Source organism: Tauraco erythrolophus, chromosome 6 (genome assembly GCF_009769465.1).
Source record: "Tauraco erythrolophus isolate bTauEry1 chromosome 6, bTauEry1.pri, whole genome shotgun sequence".
Lineage (NCBI taxonomy): Eukaryota > Metazoa > Chordata > Aves > Musophagiformes > Musophagidae > Tauraco > Tauraco erythrolophus.
In genome coordinates this window covers 59,756,712-59,773,210 of record NC_141470.1, presented here as the reverse complement: position 1 = coordinate 59,773,210, position 16,499 = coordinate 59,756,712, and the positions used below count along the sequence as shown (strand labels likewise).

Sequence of the window (16,499 nt, the reverse complement as noted above, 5' to 3'; positions counted from 1 at the left end):
GAGCTTATTTTTAAATCCCAATTATATTAACATATCTTAAACCTTAAAATGATCAGGAGGTACGAAAATGCAATTATCTGCCTGCCTCTCAGGCCAAATATTATTGATTTCCTTTTTTTTTTCAGATCAAAAGAATTACTTTTATTCTCATTTCTTTTAATTTCTTATACTACAGACCAATCTGTCTTTATAACCGAGGCACTGAACTGTGAAAATACTTTTTCATCTCTAGGGCAGTGGAACTGCTGATTTGGTCTCTCCAATTAATTTAGAAGTCAACAAAAATATGGACCTTAGAACATAAGACCTCGGTTAGAATAAATTCCAATTTCCACATTCACCAAGCAAGCATGATTGAACAAGTGCATACAACTGGAGTGGAATACTACGAGAGACAGTTTGGCAAATGCTGTTCTGTTAAGGTTGCTTCAGCCTGATGCCACAGCATACGCTTATTGCAGATGCATTGCATTCGATAAGTGTTATCAATACCAGCTTTAATTTAAAGCGTTATGTAGGCCTGAAAACAAACAACCTTTTTAAGAAAAAAGCTGCATAATTAAGATATTCACAACTTCATCTAACCTAATAAAGGACTGTTTACTATATCACACAGAAAGCACTGTTGTCAGCAATGTGAGGGTCATCTATGAGTTACCAGCCACAATTTGTGTATTGGATACATATACACACCAGGTGCTGTTTTCTTTTTCCTGACGTAATTTTTGAACTTTTCCACTGTACAGAGGGCAGATAAGAAAGACTGAGAAGTAACTTGTTTATTGTGATCAGTACATGTATCTTCAAAAAAGCATACTCTCAGGCCTATTAAAAAAAAAAAAAGACTGTTCGAAAAAAATGTGACAGTGGCATCTCAAAATAGAGAGATAATAGCACCTCTGCTGTCTCTAGGAGATAAGCCAATGTCTTTTTATGGGCAAATATTTAGAAAAGTGATCAGGTGTCAAAAATGTATGCTAAAAAACCACTTCCTAATGATGCATGCAGTTATCAAGATCATATGTCACCACAAAGCCATTAGGAGTCTGCAGACGTGCAACTGAGTGTCCAAGCACAGTATGAAACCGAGTCTCGGCTCAGTATTCCCTCAGTACTTAAACACCAAGTCTGACACCAGAGATAGGAAGTGAAATTCAAAAAAACACATTTGTTTATTTTTGAACAGGATGCAGAAAAATACTAATTATAGAAAATAATGTCATGAAGGAATATTGTCACTGAATTCGGACTATCGTGCTCAGCATAGTAGTAGTAGTAGTACTAATCCTGATCAGAACTACTTTTAATTGATAAACATTTCCTAGCTTTATATTTGTGGTTCTCTTTCTAGTAAAAAAAATATGTCGACAGGACTGTACACTTCTATATGATAGAGCATATAGATCCATATAATCTAGGGTTTGAAATTCTTGGTTTTAAGAGTTTTACATCCATTTTCAGAAAGACAAATTTTATGACACTCATTTTTTTCCTCAAGTTAGTCTTTAAGATATTTTTAATCAATAATCTTATGAAAAACTCAAATTACTTGAGAAGTTCTATAGGAGGAGTAGAGTTGTGTTTAAAAAATTTATACCTCTATAATCTTGTTCCAGATAGGACGATGAGTGGTAGCATCCCAGAGGGTAATGTGTTTGTCATGTCCACAAGTGAAGAACTGAGGTCTAGAGGAATGGACTGCAAGTCCCCAAAGCTCATCAGTGTGACCCTACGCAAGCAGAAATGTTTCTTGACGAGGACAGTACCATCAAAACTAAACATGTTTAAACAGGATTAAAATGACCAAATTATATATTAATGCATTAGAAAAATAGGTTGGCTTAGATAGATGCATATTTATAATGTTATTTATTGCCAAAAGTACTGTAATAACAAATCAAACAGATACGTATTGATGAAAATAACTTTAAGCAATACCTTTACTGTTATTACACACTTAGAAATGTTCTTGTAAGGCAACAGCTTACCTGGGTAATTGGGAAAAAATCTCCTGATAGCGTGCCCTGTAGCACAAAGTTTCTAGTAGTTCCTATTAATACGACATCCCCTTTTCCCTCTGCTACTGTTCTTATTGGACCAAACTGCTCTGGAATCTGTGGTCATAACAGACAAACAGATAGGTAAGTCAGACAATTTGTCAAGCGTTGCTATTTTTAAAGACATATGGCCTAGCAAATGCATTTTACTAAGTGTCGCACAGAGAATAAAGGAAATGGATGGACATATATGTCTGACTTTCAAAAGTCTATAACACCTTGCATCAGCTCAGTAACTGTCTTTATAACACTACAACAAAAGACATCCTTATCTATGGAATACTCCATTTGTACAGATAAACCAAGTATTTCAGCAAACAGAAAAGGCTCCTTCATGCCGTGCTAACTTGATCATATTTTAATTGCAGCTGTGATATCAGACTAAACATTTCTTCTCAGAGACAGTGCCAGGCTTTCTATTGCTAGTATTTTCTTGCAAGGTATGTTTCTTTAATTGCAGCCTAGGTTCTGAAAGAGTCAGTGCAAATCTCCAATATAAAGTTCAAGGGAAGATGTACAACTGAAAATAACAAGGAATACCACTGTATGAACAAATAAGAGAAAAAGAAGGATGTCATGGTTAGAAACAGCACAACGGGCATGCAACTTGTGCTGTGTTAAAAACTGAACCACCAAAACAGACATGCCATTCCAGTTGTGTATATATTTGCAACATTTAATAATACAGAGTAGAGTTGAAACTCTTCCTCAGTTTTATGCTGATTGTTCTCTTACATTCAGCATGCAAACAGTCATGTAGTTCCTTCAAAACAAATTCTGCTTTAATCTTTTAAGTTCCTACATAGCAACCACATTCATTTTCAGAATTTCTTTTTTAAATAAAAATAACACTAATCAAGAAATTAGTGAAAAAATGTAAGTACTAAAAAACAAAATAAAAATCCTCCTTCCTCAAAATAAAAATTTTGGAAAAGAGGAAAGTACAACAACAATTTAATATTGTAATACTCTGAAGTGAAAAATGACCTCACATTATAAACTGCAAAGAAAGGAAGAAATAATATAAAAAAGTATGAATACAAGATTTGTTTTCCAATTATCATAAATCTTAAAAAGGAAATATTATGTTAATGAACAGGCTATCACAAGAATGATCTGATGACGCAAACGATACCACATTTTACCATTGATTTGCTTTCCCACAGAATACGCATTCATAAGAAAAAAATTGATTTAAAAAGCTGTGTGCAGAAGATAGCTAAAATTTCATTTTGAGTAGCAGAGTAATTTCCAGTTAGCCGATATCACCTCAGTTTTGTGAAGTTTTTGGTAATTTCCATTCCAAGATATCAGCTTTCGGTCTTTTCCCCCTCCTGATACCAGTGTACCGTCTCGCAGCATACACAGCGCAAATATTCCACCCTCATGTGCCCCTTGAACCGCGTGGCTTATTCTGTTGGTACCTGGATAGATGGAGAAAAGGTATTACTACTGAAATACTCAGCTTAGTAGCTTCTTTTTCTTGTTTTATTTCTCCATTTCTCTACTACCTGTCAAGGATTATATCTAAACAATGACAATGGCAGATACGGAGTGTTTCACCAAAATGCTCGGACCCACAGAACAGACTGATTTAGTACATCTTAAAAATATATTCCCCACATCTTAAAAATGAAAAGTATACATATTCACTCAGTCTAGTTCAAACACAAAGTAAAAATAAGTTCGTTTCAACCTTTCAGAGGGTTTTCAGCTAAACGGTTTGAAACGACATTTGATCTGCAGTAACACTACACGCCTCACAAAGAAATCACAACCAGTCACTCATTATCTTCCACGGATATCCCGCAGCCTCCAGTCACCTCACCTGCACCAAAACCCAACTAAGCTAGAGGTCTTTATACATCCGGCAGAAGGTGCTGAATCAGTCTCCGAAAGAGCCTATAAATCCTTATTAATGAGCTTGGCTTGTTCAAGTACCTTCTTAGACTAAAACCACCTTCTAACCAGCTACATTATATTAAACAACTCTTATTTGATGAACTATTAATATTATGAAGTATAAAGAAACAATTACTAGTATCTATCCCTGTTTCTTGCAGGGGGTTGGACTAGATGACCTTTGAAGGTCCCTTCCAGCCCTAACCATTCTATGATTCTATGATCTAGAATCATAGAATTCTATGTATAATCTAGTATAGATCTAGGAAGAAACAACTGCTTTTTCCTTAATAAATCCTGTTTGCTTCTATCCACATCTATCAATACAAGAGGAGTTGTTGCTAAGGTACTCCGGCCTCGTGGAAGCAGTCCTTACTTGAACATAGAGCTCTGCGTCAAAAGCTGTAAAGACACATAAAGTACGCTGTACTAGGATAGAAAAATAAGAACATTTTTGTCTGTCTCAAAAGAACTGGCAGAGGTGAGGAGATCTTGCAGCATACAAAGAATTGGGATACTCCAAGTATATTGGTCAAAAGCAGAAAGAGAAAATGGGCTGATAAACTTTGGATGAAAAAAGTCTACAAAAACAGCTGAGTAAGGCTCAGCTGTGTAACTGATTCACCATGTTGCTTTCCAGGTCTTATATCCTTTGAGTATCTTGGGAGAAGGCTCTGAGCAAATAAGAAGCAGCTGTGATCCATATCCCTTCTTCCTTTACTAATAAGGACTCCTTTAGGGGATTCTCCTTATTCCTATGCATGGGATCTCATGCACTAAGTAAACGTTTAGGATGTTGCTGCTGTTTGCCCTCCGGCAGGCATTGCCTTCTGCTGCCTAAAAAAAAAAGTCTTTTCTTTCCAGAAAATGCTTTTGAAGAAGTTCGTCCTATCCATCTGTTCTTTTGAAATAAAGCTGAGGAATTCAATTAGATCTGCATACATTTTTGCTTGACTTCCTAGGAAAACAAATAAAGCTATTTGTTGTTGTTGCAAAAGTGTATGTCAATAGGCATAATTTTTGCAAACACAACAGAGTGACAGTATAGGGGACTGGAGATCGCCAGTTACATTAACAGTGTTTCTTACTATCTCATTGATTAAGGAAAAGAACTTTTCCTGCCACTCCTTACATCAGTAAAGTCATATGTCCTGGCATAGCTGTATGATTCAACGCTTGACCATAAGGAACACATTCTATAGAATTTTGTGCTCTAGCAGTCAAGTATATGTTCTTTAGGAGCTTGTGGAGGATAATCCAGAACTCATCTGCTGGATTGGTCTTGGCAAAGAATTTAGGATAAACAAAATTTACTCTTCTTAAAATGAGATTACACTCATGTAAAAATTCAAAGTATTGCATATTAACAACTCACTATTAACTTCAGTCTTGTCTTACCTTTCCCCCAAACCAAAATGTTTCCACTTGAGTCTCCTGTAATCGTATCACCATTTTCAGAAAAGGTCACACACAGGACAAACTTTGGTTTCTCTTGTTTCTGCATGGTTACAAAAAACATACACATAGAGCAACACACAAACCACTCAGTTTAACTGTGGGCATTTGAGTAATTCAATTTAGTCTTACAGAGTTCTATTATTGCTTAAATGTCTACACAGATGTTAGACACATTCCCACAGTCTAAACAGCTAATTTGCCTAAGGGCAAAAGATGCACCAGCTGAGGCTGGTGGCCCAGTCCTGCACTCTTCAATTACAAGTTGTGGACAGAGCAAGTGAGAAGGCCTGCCAACTTTTAACACAAGACCAGGAATGCTCTGAGATAAACCAAATTCCCCAACTCTCACATAATCCCAAAGGCTTTAAGTATTTAGAAATGGCTGAAGGTGCAAACAAGCTTTATTACTGCAATCTTTAACTCCAAAGTTTCCAGGAGAAAAGTATTACTAGAGAGTTTCACTGCAGCATAAGAATTAAGAAATCATCTCTTGAAAGAATTCTAAGGTTCAGTAACAGAAACGTTACTTTGAGACCCTGCACTTCAAATACTGACAGCAACAAAATAGCGAAATATGTAAGGGGGTGAAAAAAAAAAATCACTAGTTAGTAGCTTCCAAGTACATTATTTACAATGTTTGTTGACTACTAGTGTGCAAGGCCTCTTTCTCCCTCAAACTAAGACTGTTCTCAACTACGGCCACCACGCTTTTCTGTCTGCAACAACTATGGAGAACAAGAGGCAGAAATCTGCCTAAGTAGCTTAGAACTTAAAAATGAATGAAAAATAAAATCTAACAAAATTTAAATTAATTCTCTCAGCATCTTCTCCTTATTTCACACAAAGTATATAAATTGACATTGCAGAATAGTTGTTTTGACTCCACAAGCAGTTAACTAGGCCCTGTTGGAGTTATCTGCAGCCACCACAAACATCCCTCATTTGTGCATGCAACTGCTGTACAGCTTAGTCTATATTTAAGAACAAAACCAAATCAAGACTTTGAAATGAAAATTATATTTACCAAATAATGGCCAGCTCAATCTGTATTTGAATTACATATGTGTATGTATCTGAGCAGAACACAGGAAAAGGGAAGAATATTCATATTCACATAACTTATGGGGTTTTCCAAATCTTTCCTCTGACAAGATAAAAAAACCCAGCATATAACACATTCTCTTTTTTTTTTTTTTTTAACCTGAGGTGAGTATAGAGAGCTTTAAGGTAATCTTTTTTTTTTTTTTTTTGATGGGGTTACATTATAAAGAATATAGGAAAAGCAATGCAAGAAATCAAATGGTAATTGCATTTTAAACCTTTAGAGTAGTGACAACCCATGGAAAAGCTCTCAGTGCCATGCCCTGAATGCCTCCTGAATTTCCATAAAATTTCAAGTCTAATAATGATCAAATGTTTTGATTCACTCAAACCTTATTAACCCTTGCTTCTGTATGACCGTACTATTACCAAAAAAACCCCACAAAATTAAGGAAATAGTTTACCTCAAATAATCCTTGCTTTTTAATAAGGGAATTTCCTTCTAGTGTCCAAAAATAAAGGTGTGATTTTCCACAAGTAACTATTATATTTGTATCAGTAGGGTGAAAATCTGCAGCAAATACAGCCTCATTAGAGCACTTGGAAGGAAAAAGAAAAACATTGTATCAAAATTTAAAGTTCAAATAAACCAAAACAATATGAAATTGTTCTCTAGTTAGATTAACTGTTCAACTCCCAATATAAGAAAAATTCTGAGTCATTCATTTATTTATGTAGTCTGCATTACTTTGGTAAGAGTTCTTTGAAGCCAAAAGATTCTATGTTTTTGTAGGTTATTATCAAAAGCTATCCTTCAAAACCATGTCAGATAATGAGAAGTTCTACACAAAAGATTAGTTTGAGACGTTTCTTTTCTGCACATGCTCTTATCATTGCTTCCTAGACTTTTCTAATCAATTCTAGAATAGCTACAATAGGAAAATTTAAAAAAAGCTATTGGGATAAATCTCAACAGTGAGAGGAAACATTCCCTTTCCTCATGTTCTCTGCCTTTTATAAAATAAAAGTGTTAAAAAGGCACAAGAAGTTAAATAGAGAACAACATTTTATGACAAGAAATCCAGATCTACATACAAGCAAGGAGTACAAAATATCTTATTGCAACACCTTGACATCTGCCAGCTTTTCCTCTTTCTGCCAGTCCCACACAGAAAGCACGTGGTCGTTTGAGTCATCCACAGAGCACAGGCTACTTCCTCCATTCTGAGGTAAAACATGGAAAATATTAATGCATTCTCCAACCAACATTAGAAAAATATAAATACACATTCAAAACAAATACTTCTGTGTAGATGAAAGTGAAATATTTATACTTTAACTGTTATATTTTCAGATACCACATAGATCTCCATGAAATGTAATAATTCACAGGATCATTGAAAAATAGGGCTGAAAAGGATCTAGAAGAGGAACTCTTCCAAACTGCAGACAAACAGACTTTGTCAGGAACGAAGTAGGTATCTCTTTTTAAACATTCAGTGATGACAATTCCCAAGGCAAACTACACGATGTTATATACTATTAAGAAAGTGTTTCCTCATAATTACACTGAGTTTCTTTCGTTGCAATTTAAATCAATTACTTGTTGTCAGATCTGCTGTGGACACAGGGAAAAATTTTACTCTTCATATAGGAATAATGGAGCAAGATGAGGGAACATAGTAAGAAATTTTAAAACAACTTATTCCCCACAGGTGTCTTTTTTTATAGTCATGTCTTCTATCAGTCTTTTTAATCTTAATGACCTTAATTCCTTTAGTCTTTCTTCATGCATCATATTTCCTAGACCTTCTCCAGTCAGTACCCATTTTTCTAATGTGTGAATTCAAAGACTGGATGAGGAACTCCAACTAAGACTCTACATGAGCTGAGGGGAGGTGACCAACACGGCTCACACTAGGGATGGTCACTGCTTTACAATCATCAGATCTTATTCCAAACAGTAGCTATCTGAAAGGTAGTTTTTGGACCATTTTTTCCAATCTTTGGTGTTCATTCCTGGCTGTGTGTCTACAGTGGAATAAACCATCAAATAATGTCTAATTGCTTTCCAACCCATTCAAATATGATTTTTGTATCCTGTTGCTCCTGGCATCAGCTATGTTAGCTTTGACTGCCGATGAGCTTTCCGGAACAGACTGAGCCTGTGGTTACACAGGCACTCCTTTGGCAGCAACACTGACACAAACAGTCCTTCTTCTGTCACGCAGAGCTCAGCCGCTTGTTGCTGCCTCTTGAGCTGAGTCACCACAAAAGTTTGGGCTACCATAGAGTGAGCCTGTTTGGTGAACAGATCAATTTTTTGGGGGGGAAAAAGACTCAAGCTTACTCCACTTCATTTTATTTATATGTAAGGTTGCTTTGTCGTTTTCTTGATGAATCAGCTCCCTAATACACATCTCAGACATAGCTACAAAAATAACTGTGCCAACACAACTCGAGAAGTGAGACAGAGACAGGACTGAGTAGCCTGAAGAGAGGGCTGTCTAAGATGAGATAAGCACTACTGCTATGGGATGGGAAGTAATGCTGAAAACAGGCCAAGCTCTGACTGTGAAATCACAGCATAAAGCAAACATTAAACATATATGTCATCTGCCAATGGCAATCCTCTGTTAGTGAGTACGTAGTTCTTCCTCCAGGAAGATACTTACAGAGTATTTGCTTGCTATTCATTTTCATTCATCCTCTAAAGGAGATCTCGAACTGAGTTGTCTTTCACCTTTGCATTCTTTACCAGCTCTCCCAATTCACTCCTCTTTTCTACTTTCTATAAAATATTGTCACCAATAGGTTTCAAGTACTCATGGAAACTTTCACTAAACTACATTTTGCCTATGGAATACAACATTGAACCCTCTCCTCTTTAAAAATGCTGCCAAGACAACCAGACAACACACATACACTGCTTACAGATGCTGTTCTACATGGAGGGTTTCTAGACTTGCACGTGTCAGGTTACAAATTCATGTTCTTATGTGGGACTCGAATACTGTCTATGTCACCTTGTTTTTTTTTTTCACATCTCTCATAGACTAGAGTTCAGAGGATGGTGTACCAAAATTAGAGGTACAGGCCATTGTAAAGTTTTTCTTTAGTCATTCTTTGACACATTGCAGGGGGTTAAAAGCTGCTGAGAGAATAACTGTCTTACATAGGGAGAAACACAATGGGACGATTAAAGAAAAGAAAATTTTGAGAATACAAGTATTTCTGCAACTGCTTGTCCCTAAAGAAATTAATTGCATTTATAGTATGCGTAAAGTAGACCTCTGAGACTGCTGAGATACTGCTAATCTTAATAATGACATAAACTCTTGGAAACAACTGGGTTGCAAAGTTTCTTCCTCTAAAGAAGAAGCTGAGAGAAAAGAAAGCTTGGGTGGATGATCTACTTGGGGATATGGTTTAATGGGGATTAGGGATGGTTGGACTCGATGATCTCTAAGGTCTTTTCCAAACTAGAAATCTATGAATCTATGAATCTATGAATTTGTTTTGCTCAAGGACGCTGAAGTTGAAAGACTTCAAAGACCTGTTCAGCAAACATTCTTGATATGACTATTCATTTACTTACAGATTTAGAAAAAGCAATGCAAGTCACAGCTCGGTCAAAAAACCCCATTCCGATGACATGCAGTGTATTCAGAGTTACAGAGTCCCAGACACGCACGTGTGGTGGCAATTGCTATAAAATAGAGACAGAAATAACAGCTGAAAGTTATTGCAGGTAGTGAAAGCCATCAAGATTTTAAAAAATGAAAACGCATCCAAAAAACATTCTAACACAACTTAAAGTATGAAAATTATCAGAACTTCTCTGGGATCACCCGTGTAAGCACAGATACACTACCAATGACGTGTTGATTACTGCGCCTAGGACCAATATCTGTGACTGACTGTCCGGAGCATCCAGCACGTCAGCTCTTACTGATCTTTTTACTTCACTGAAGTTAATGGACACCGAGACATTCTTCATTAAGTGGAAACTGTTCATACCCTTGTGGCACGGGACCTACTGGTAGGTCCAGGACCATCTGTTTAAACTGTAGCAACCGAGATAATTCTGGCCAATGTCAAACAGCACGTGCAAAAAAAAAAAAAAAAAAACCACAAAAAAAACAACAAATTAAGAATTTCTAAAACGTAATTAATTTCAGTGTCACAAAAACGGCCGTAGAAAAGAACCGTACGACTGTGACCAGAAGGAACTTTTTTTGCACACGAAATTCAAGGCGTGATACGGAAAGGCCCAGGCCAAGTGCCGGTGCGAGCCCGGCGGTTCCCGCTCCCTCCCTCGCCCCAGCGGAGCGCGGCGGGGGCGGGAGCGCGGCGGGAACGGGAGCGCGAGCGCGGCGCCGCGCCGCTAGAGGGCGCCGCGGGCAGCGCGTGCCCATGACGTTCTCTACGTTCGCTGTTTAAACCCGCCGGGAATTCGCCGCGGGGGCATCGGCCCTTGCGGGAAAACAGCGCGCGCGGCAGGTTGGCGCCCCTTGTTTTCACCCCTGCCGTTTCAAACCGCTCTGTTTTATTACAATACGAGGAAAAAAAACAACAGCCATCAGCCTTTCTTGCTCCGAAGTAATGCAACTGCCCTTTAACAGAAATAAATATATATTTTTTTAAATAATAAATCAAAGCCACTTCAGTTCCTCAGTTCATAAATGGCTTTTATGTAAGCTCACCTATATACCACATTCCCCTCAAGCATGGACATCAAACCTTTAGATTTTTTTTTCCACAAATACAACTGTAATTTTATTTTTGGAGTTAAAAAAAAAAATAACAGAGATTTCTCCAACACCCAATAAAAATTAATAGTTTATGTTACTCAACTGAGATATCTCTACATAAACCTTATATTGCATAATTGGGATTTTGTTTTTCCTTTACTTAAAGTAGTTAGCATATTGTTAATCTGCTTTTATCCTAAAATTCTTCTTTGACATTTACTAAAACATTTTACAACACTTTGGCTGTGACGTCAGCTACATACTCTGCTGAGTAACTTTTTCCTCATGCTTTTCCTGCCTCTGCTGTACCCATTCTTTCTCGTTTGTCTTAGCTCTTTGGAGCAATGTTCATCTCACTCTGTTCAAATAAATTTGTAGCCTACAGCTAAGCTCTACAATAAACAGGTAATAACAGAGAGAAAAAAATATTCTTGCCTAGATGATGGCAAGAGTAAGAATTTACTTTTCTCAGTAAACAACCCAAAGCCATTATTTTTTGTACTTTGTTTTGAGTAGCTGTGGTCAGAAATGCAGTTGTATAGAGTACAATTTGATCTCCACTGCTTCCCCTTTTCCTCACATCCATCTGCCCTCTCAGGTCTCCTTTGTAGCCTCATCCTTCCATGTCTCTTTCGGAGACCAACTCCAAATCTACCTTCAGTCTGTGTAAACAACGGAATCAGAAATCACTGACCAATCCTGACAATGGAACTGGGTAACTTTGATGGTGTGCAATAGGCACTCTCAAATTAAGTTGTGCTTGCATTCAGTCCCAAAACGTAAGACCAATTTAATTGCAACATGAAAAGAATGTAGCATGTATCTTAGTAACGCATTCCTGTGAAATATAAGCAACTATACGTTAGCAAAGGGGTCACTCACTTTTCCATCCTTCGATGTCCCTGCAACTTGACCTGTTGCTATAGTGATCCTATCAGGGTGGACAGCCAGGCTAAAGAAGAAAAGAAAGAGGCCAAACTTAAAGCCATTTGTTACCTATTTCATCAAACTTTTACAGGAGCTTGTAATAAATAGTCCTATGTTAGCCATATAAAGCACACAGCATACACGTAACATTTAAAAAATATAAAACCAGAACTGACAAAACAATTTTCATGCTCTTTTATTCAAAATACTGTTCTTTCCTCATGAACAAGGCAGTAATTTCCCTAAGTCTAATACCTCAAAGTATGTATCAAACAAGCCCCAGTCTCACTCATGTTGGGATTAATCTCATCTAGATTTAAAGGACTGCAGTGTATAAGGAGTTTACATTTTAGGCTAGTTATCTAACTTCAGTTATCTCTAATCAGAGGTTGCAGAGATCTAGTCAGTACAGTCAATGCTGTCTAGTGACAATCCTCCAGAGCAAACAGATGTATCTACTAAAATGTTGCTCTTCAGACTGCATTGACCAGATATTCAGCAACTTTTATAGGGAGATACCAACTTCTCTCTAATACTTTTCAAAAGGTGTCAAAAGTCCTTTAGTAAGTAAGAATAGGATACAGAAAGTAGGAATTTTGATTCTAAAATTAAACCGGAGATTTAAAAAACTGAGATCAATGTTAACTAACATCTCTAAGAAAAATCAACCTAAAATACATATTAAGGCCTAGAGTATAGTCCATTTTTTCCCTAAATCTCCTCTCTCAATTCTTTTTTCACTGCATCTGCTTTGCATACAGTTCTAGAGGCCAAGTGCCCTGCAAAATGAACTGCGGCAATAATTCATTCAGCTTTATAATGCAGAAAGGTATCCTCTTTCCAATAAATCTGAAAGCTTTGAAATATCTGATGAGTCAGAAAATTTGAAAGAAAGAATTGAGATGGAACAGGTCTAAGTTAAAACCTCCTTGTAAAACAATTAGATTATACGAATAATTTGATTTTTTGAAACATGCTCACAATGCAAGCAGATTTGGTTATCAGGTCTATTTTTGGCTTTAAGGGACAACAGGTGTTTCATAATGATTAATTTAAAGAAGGGATGTCAAACCCATTTCAATACATTAGGACCCATCAGATAATCCAGATGCTCTTTTTCAGTTACACTCTGCAAGTGGACAGACACCATCAAGACAAACCATATGTTTATTTAGATTTCAGTTTAACGATACTGATATTTCCAGATATCGAGTATCCTCTAAGCTTCAATGTAGCTAAACCATTTTGAAGCCCAAGCTGGCATGCCTGCATGGCAGCACACAAACCATGCTGCTCAGGACTAGTTTGCAGGATATCTGCCATGACACTACCAGGAAGACCACAGATGAGATTAAAACTGTTTTGTTGGTTAGATTGAGCCTGAAGGATCTGTATCTGGCACGCAGACCCAGATGAAGATTAATAACTTAATCGTATTTAAAAAGGGGAAGGAGAAAAGTCTAGAGAAGAAGTTAATGTTAAATCATCCTAAAAACAGAGTAATTAAAATGAGTAGATGTATTGATTAAGTCAGATTTCTACTTTTCTGTAACCTCAATGTAAAAAGTATGTTAGTTATGGAAAATAAATTTTCTGAAATAAACATGAGGAGGAATTGTTAGCAACTGAGACAGAGAAAAAAGCAGAAACTTGGAGAGCATCAATACAGCAATTGCATACAGACACATCCAAGCTAGGTAGACACAGCACATACAGCAGCACAGACTTCAAGGCAGGTTTCACAAGCAAACTCGGACTCTGTTGGGGACATACTTGGATATCCTCAGGTGCCATCACACCCTGACAGCAGTTGCTTCGTGTGCTGACTAGCTAGAGCTCTAAAAGACATTTAACATCCTTACCATTACTACAGTCAGACCTTTATTTGAATTGTCAGGCATTAGGACCCAACCTATTCAAGACTTAGAGGTTAAACCACTTGAATTTTCAAAACTATATTAAAAGAATAGAACATTACCCCCTAAGTACTGTTTTATGAAGAAAAAAGAAGGGTTATTAGGTGACTTACCACTTCACATCATCATTATGACCAGTGTAATGTCTCTGAAGTTGCTCTTCAACATTGAATAACACAACTACAGATGCGATGAAATACACAGTTTCACCCGTTGGAAGAAGATAGAGATTACTGCGACAGTCCCGACCCCTATATCCATAGCTAGCGTGTTGGTCAAGCTGCAATAACATCATCTACCAGTGAAGAATGTTAAAAATATGGAAAAACAAACTGGATTTTCCACCTCTGTATTTCCTGAAGTTGGCATCTCTTAGCTTGAGCACCGCTTTATCACTTGACAGCCTTCAGAACTCCCTACCTTACCACAGCAAAGAGAGCTAGAGCATTTCACAGACTTCTGAGTTACTGAAAATCTACATCTCCTACAGAAAATACATCGTAAAGAATATAGGAATTTGTAGATATACTATCCCCTCCCGCACCCTTTTGTATCCTCTGGTATCTGCTAAATGTCAGACTAAAGCAATATTAATTTTGTCCCAAGTGTATTTACTGTTTACACTGCTTGACTACTTAAAACAAAAATTTAGACTTGATGGAAATGCTAATAAGTCATTCAGTACATCTCCTTGCATTACATTAGGATTGATCGCATTATGCTGCGTGCAGGTTGATTGATTTCATTATTCTGGGCATTACCAGCCAGATGGATACGAAACTGTAAAAGGGTTACATCATCCATTCCAATTTATTCTTGTAGTATTTAAAAGGCAGTGGCCCAGATTCTGATGCTAGTCTTATCAACACTAATCTAAAATTAATCCAATTAAATAACTGGAATTAATCCAGAAATAATCTTATTTAGACCAAATGTTAATTCAGCCAAATTATGTAGTTTTATTCTTCTGTAGAGTCATCGGGGACTACAACTATGTTGGCTTTCCTTTTTTATGGGAACAGAGAAACAGCATTAGCAGATTCTTGGCAAAACAGAAGTGCATTCTAATTCAGTCAATATGGAGAAACTGGCTGTGATAAATATATGGAGAAGTACTGAAACCCCAATTATACGATATCAAAAAGATACTTTTCTACTATTCTCTATGGTCAATTATAACCCAGTCAAACTAAAAGACTCATGTGAACATTATCCAAGAAGTAAGGATGATAATTATCTTACTTCTAAAATAGGAATTTAAACAGCCTGCTTATTTTTTCTAATAATTGCAACAGAAGTAGTGCTGCACAGCCAACCATCAAAATGTGCATTTAGAAATACAGCTTTTGAACTCCCAAATTGAAATATTTCAGCCAAAGTTCCTTCAAGTTGGAGATATTCAAACTTGAAGACAGGTAAACAACCAATATATTCAAATTACAAAGCATTTACTATCAATTTTGAGTCTGTCTGTAAAGGTTAGAGTTACTACTCTAGATTGCGGACCATGCTTTATTTGTTTAAATTTATTTTTCTCTATAAGGCCAGACACCATTACCAACTGCAGCCAACACAAAAGTTCCCTAGTTCAACAATATATAATCAAGTTCAAAACGAACTGGCAGTTGAAGTTAGCGTAAGGAATTGAACTTTTTAAAAAAGCAAAGTAAAAACATTATACAGACATTCAAAAGGAACAAATCTCTGAGCATAAAAATAGCTATTAAATAGGAAAGATTACATTCTTTAGGGAAAATCTCCTTTCTTTATGATTCTTCCTGTGGGGAACAATGCTGCATTCAACCCTTTGCATGATTGCTGTTGTCAAACACTAAGTTTCTTTCTATCAGCCTTTTTTCTCAGATGTAAACTCCTGGGGTTGATCTCCTTCTCCTGACTGTTTCCCACACTCGGATTTGGTGGCTTCAACTTGGATTTGGTGAGCTGGCACTTCAGGGAATGTTATCTTGACCTTTTCTTTTCATTTGGCCTGCGGCTTTTGTTTCAAACCTCCTGCTTGCCAAGTGAGCTGGTCTCAAATGGATCTGTGCAGACCAGCGCTCTCACCCTTATGTCCCCAGTGCTGATTTCGCGCTCCGATTTTACCACCTCTGTTCCAGCCCTCCCTCACATTTCATCACTCAGCATTTCCGTTTCTTCATGACGGAATATATCTGATGTGGTCTGAACGTTTTTCAGCTTACCCAGATACCTGCTAACATGATTCTAAAACCCCTTTATGCTTCAGGTATGCCCCGAAATCTACTCACATTAGATTTTCTTCTATCTCACCTCCATTATCTTGTTTCTCTATCCCTATTCTTACATTATAAAGCATTCCTGGTTGTAATCCCACAGCCAGGCTGATTTGTCCACTACAAAGATGTTTTCTCCTGGTCCAGTTCTGTTAACCTCCAAGCAAACAGCTGAGCTTCTTCAATTTA

The 16,499-nt window shown here is 37.0% G+C and overlaps 1 protein-coding gene across 4 annotated transcripts in view; it reads right to left on the bottom strand.

Moving 5' to 3' along the window:
* EML1 (EMAP like 1) overlaps positions 1-16,499 on the bottom strand; it is a 110,033-nt gene that overhangs the window by 13,954 nt on the left and 79,580 nt on the right. For all 4 annotated transcript variants that reach the window (XM_086613793.1, XM_086613795.1, XM_086613794.1 and 1 more), the window contains 9 exons: positions 14,169-14,318; positions 12,095-12,164; positions 10,057-10,167; positions 7,587-7,682; positions 6,923-7,057; positions 5,358-5,457; positions 3,327-3,481; positions 1,989-2,114; positions 1,598-1,729 (listed from right to left, as the gene is read on the bottom strand). In XM_086613793.1, coding sequence (XP_086469919.1) covers positions 1,598-1,729; positions 1,989-2,114; positions 3,327-3,481; positions 5,358-5,457; positions 6,923-7,057; positions 7,587-7,682; positions 10,057-10,167; positions 12,095-12,164; positions 14,169-14,318 — 1,075 coding nt within the window. The remainder of the gene's footprint in view (positions 1-1,597; positions 1,730-1,988; positions 2,115-3,326; positions 3,482-5,357; positions 5,458-6,922; positions 7,058-7,586; positions 7,683-10,056; positions 10,168-12,094; positions 12,165-14,168; positions 14,319-16,499) is intronic.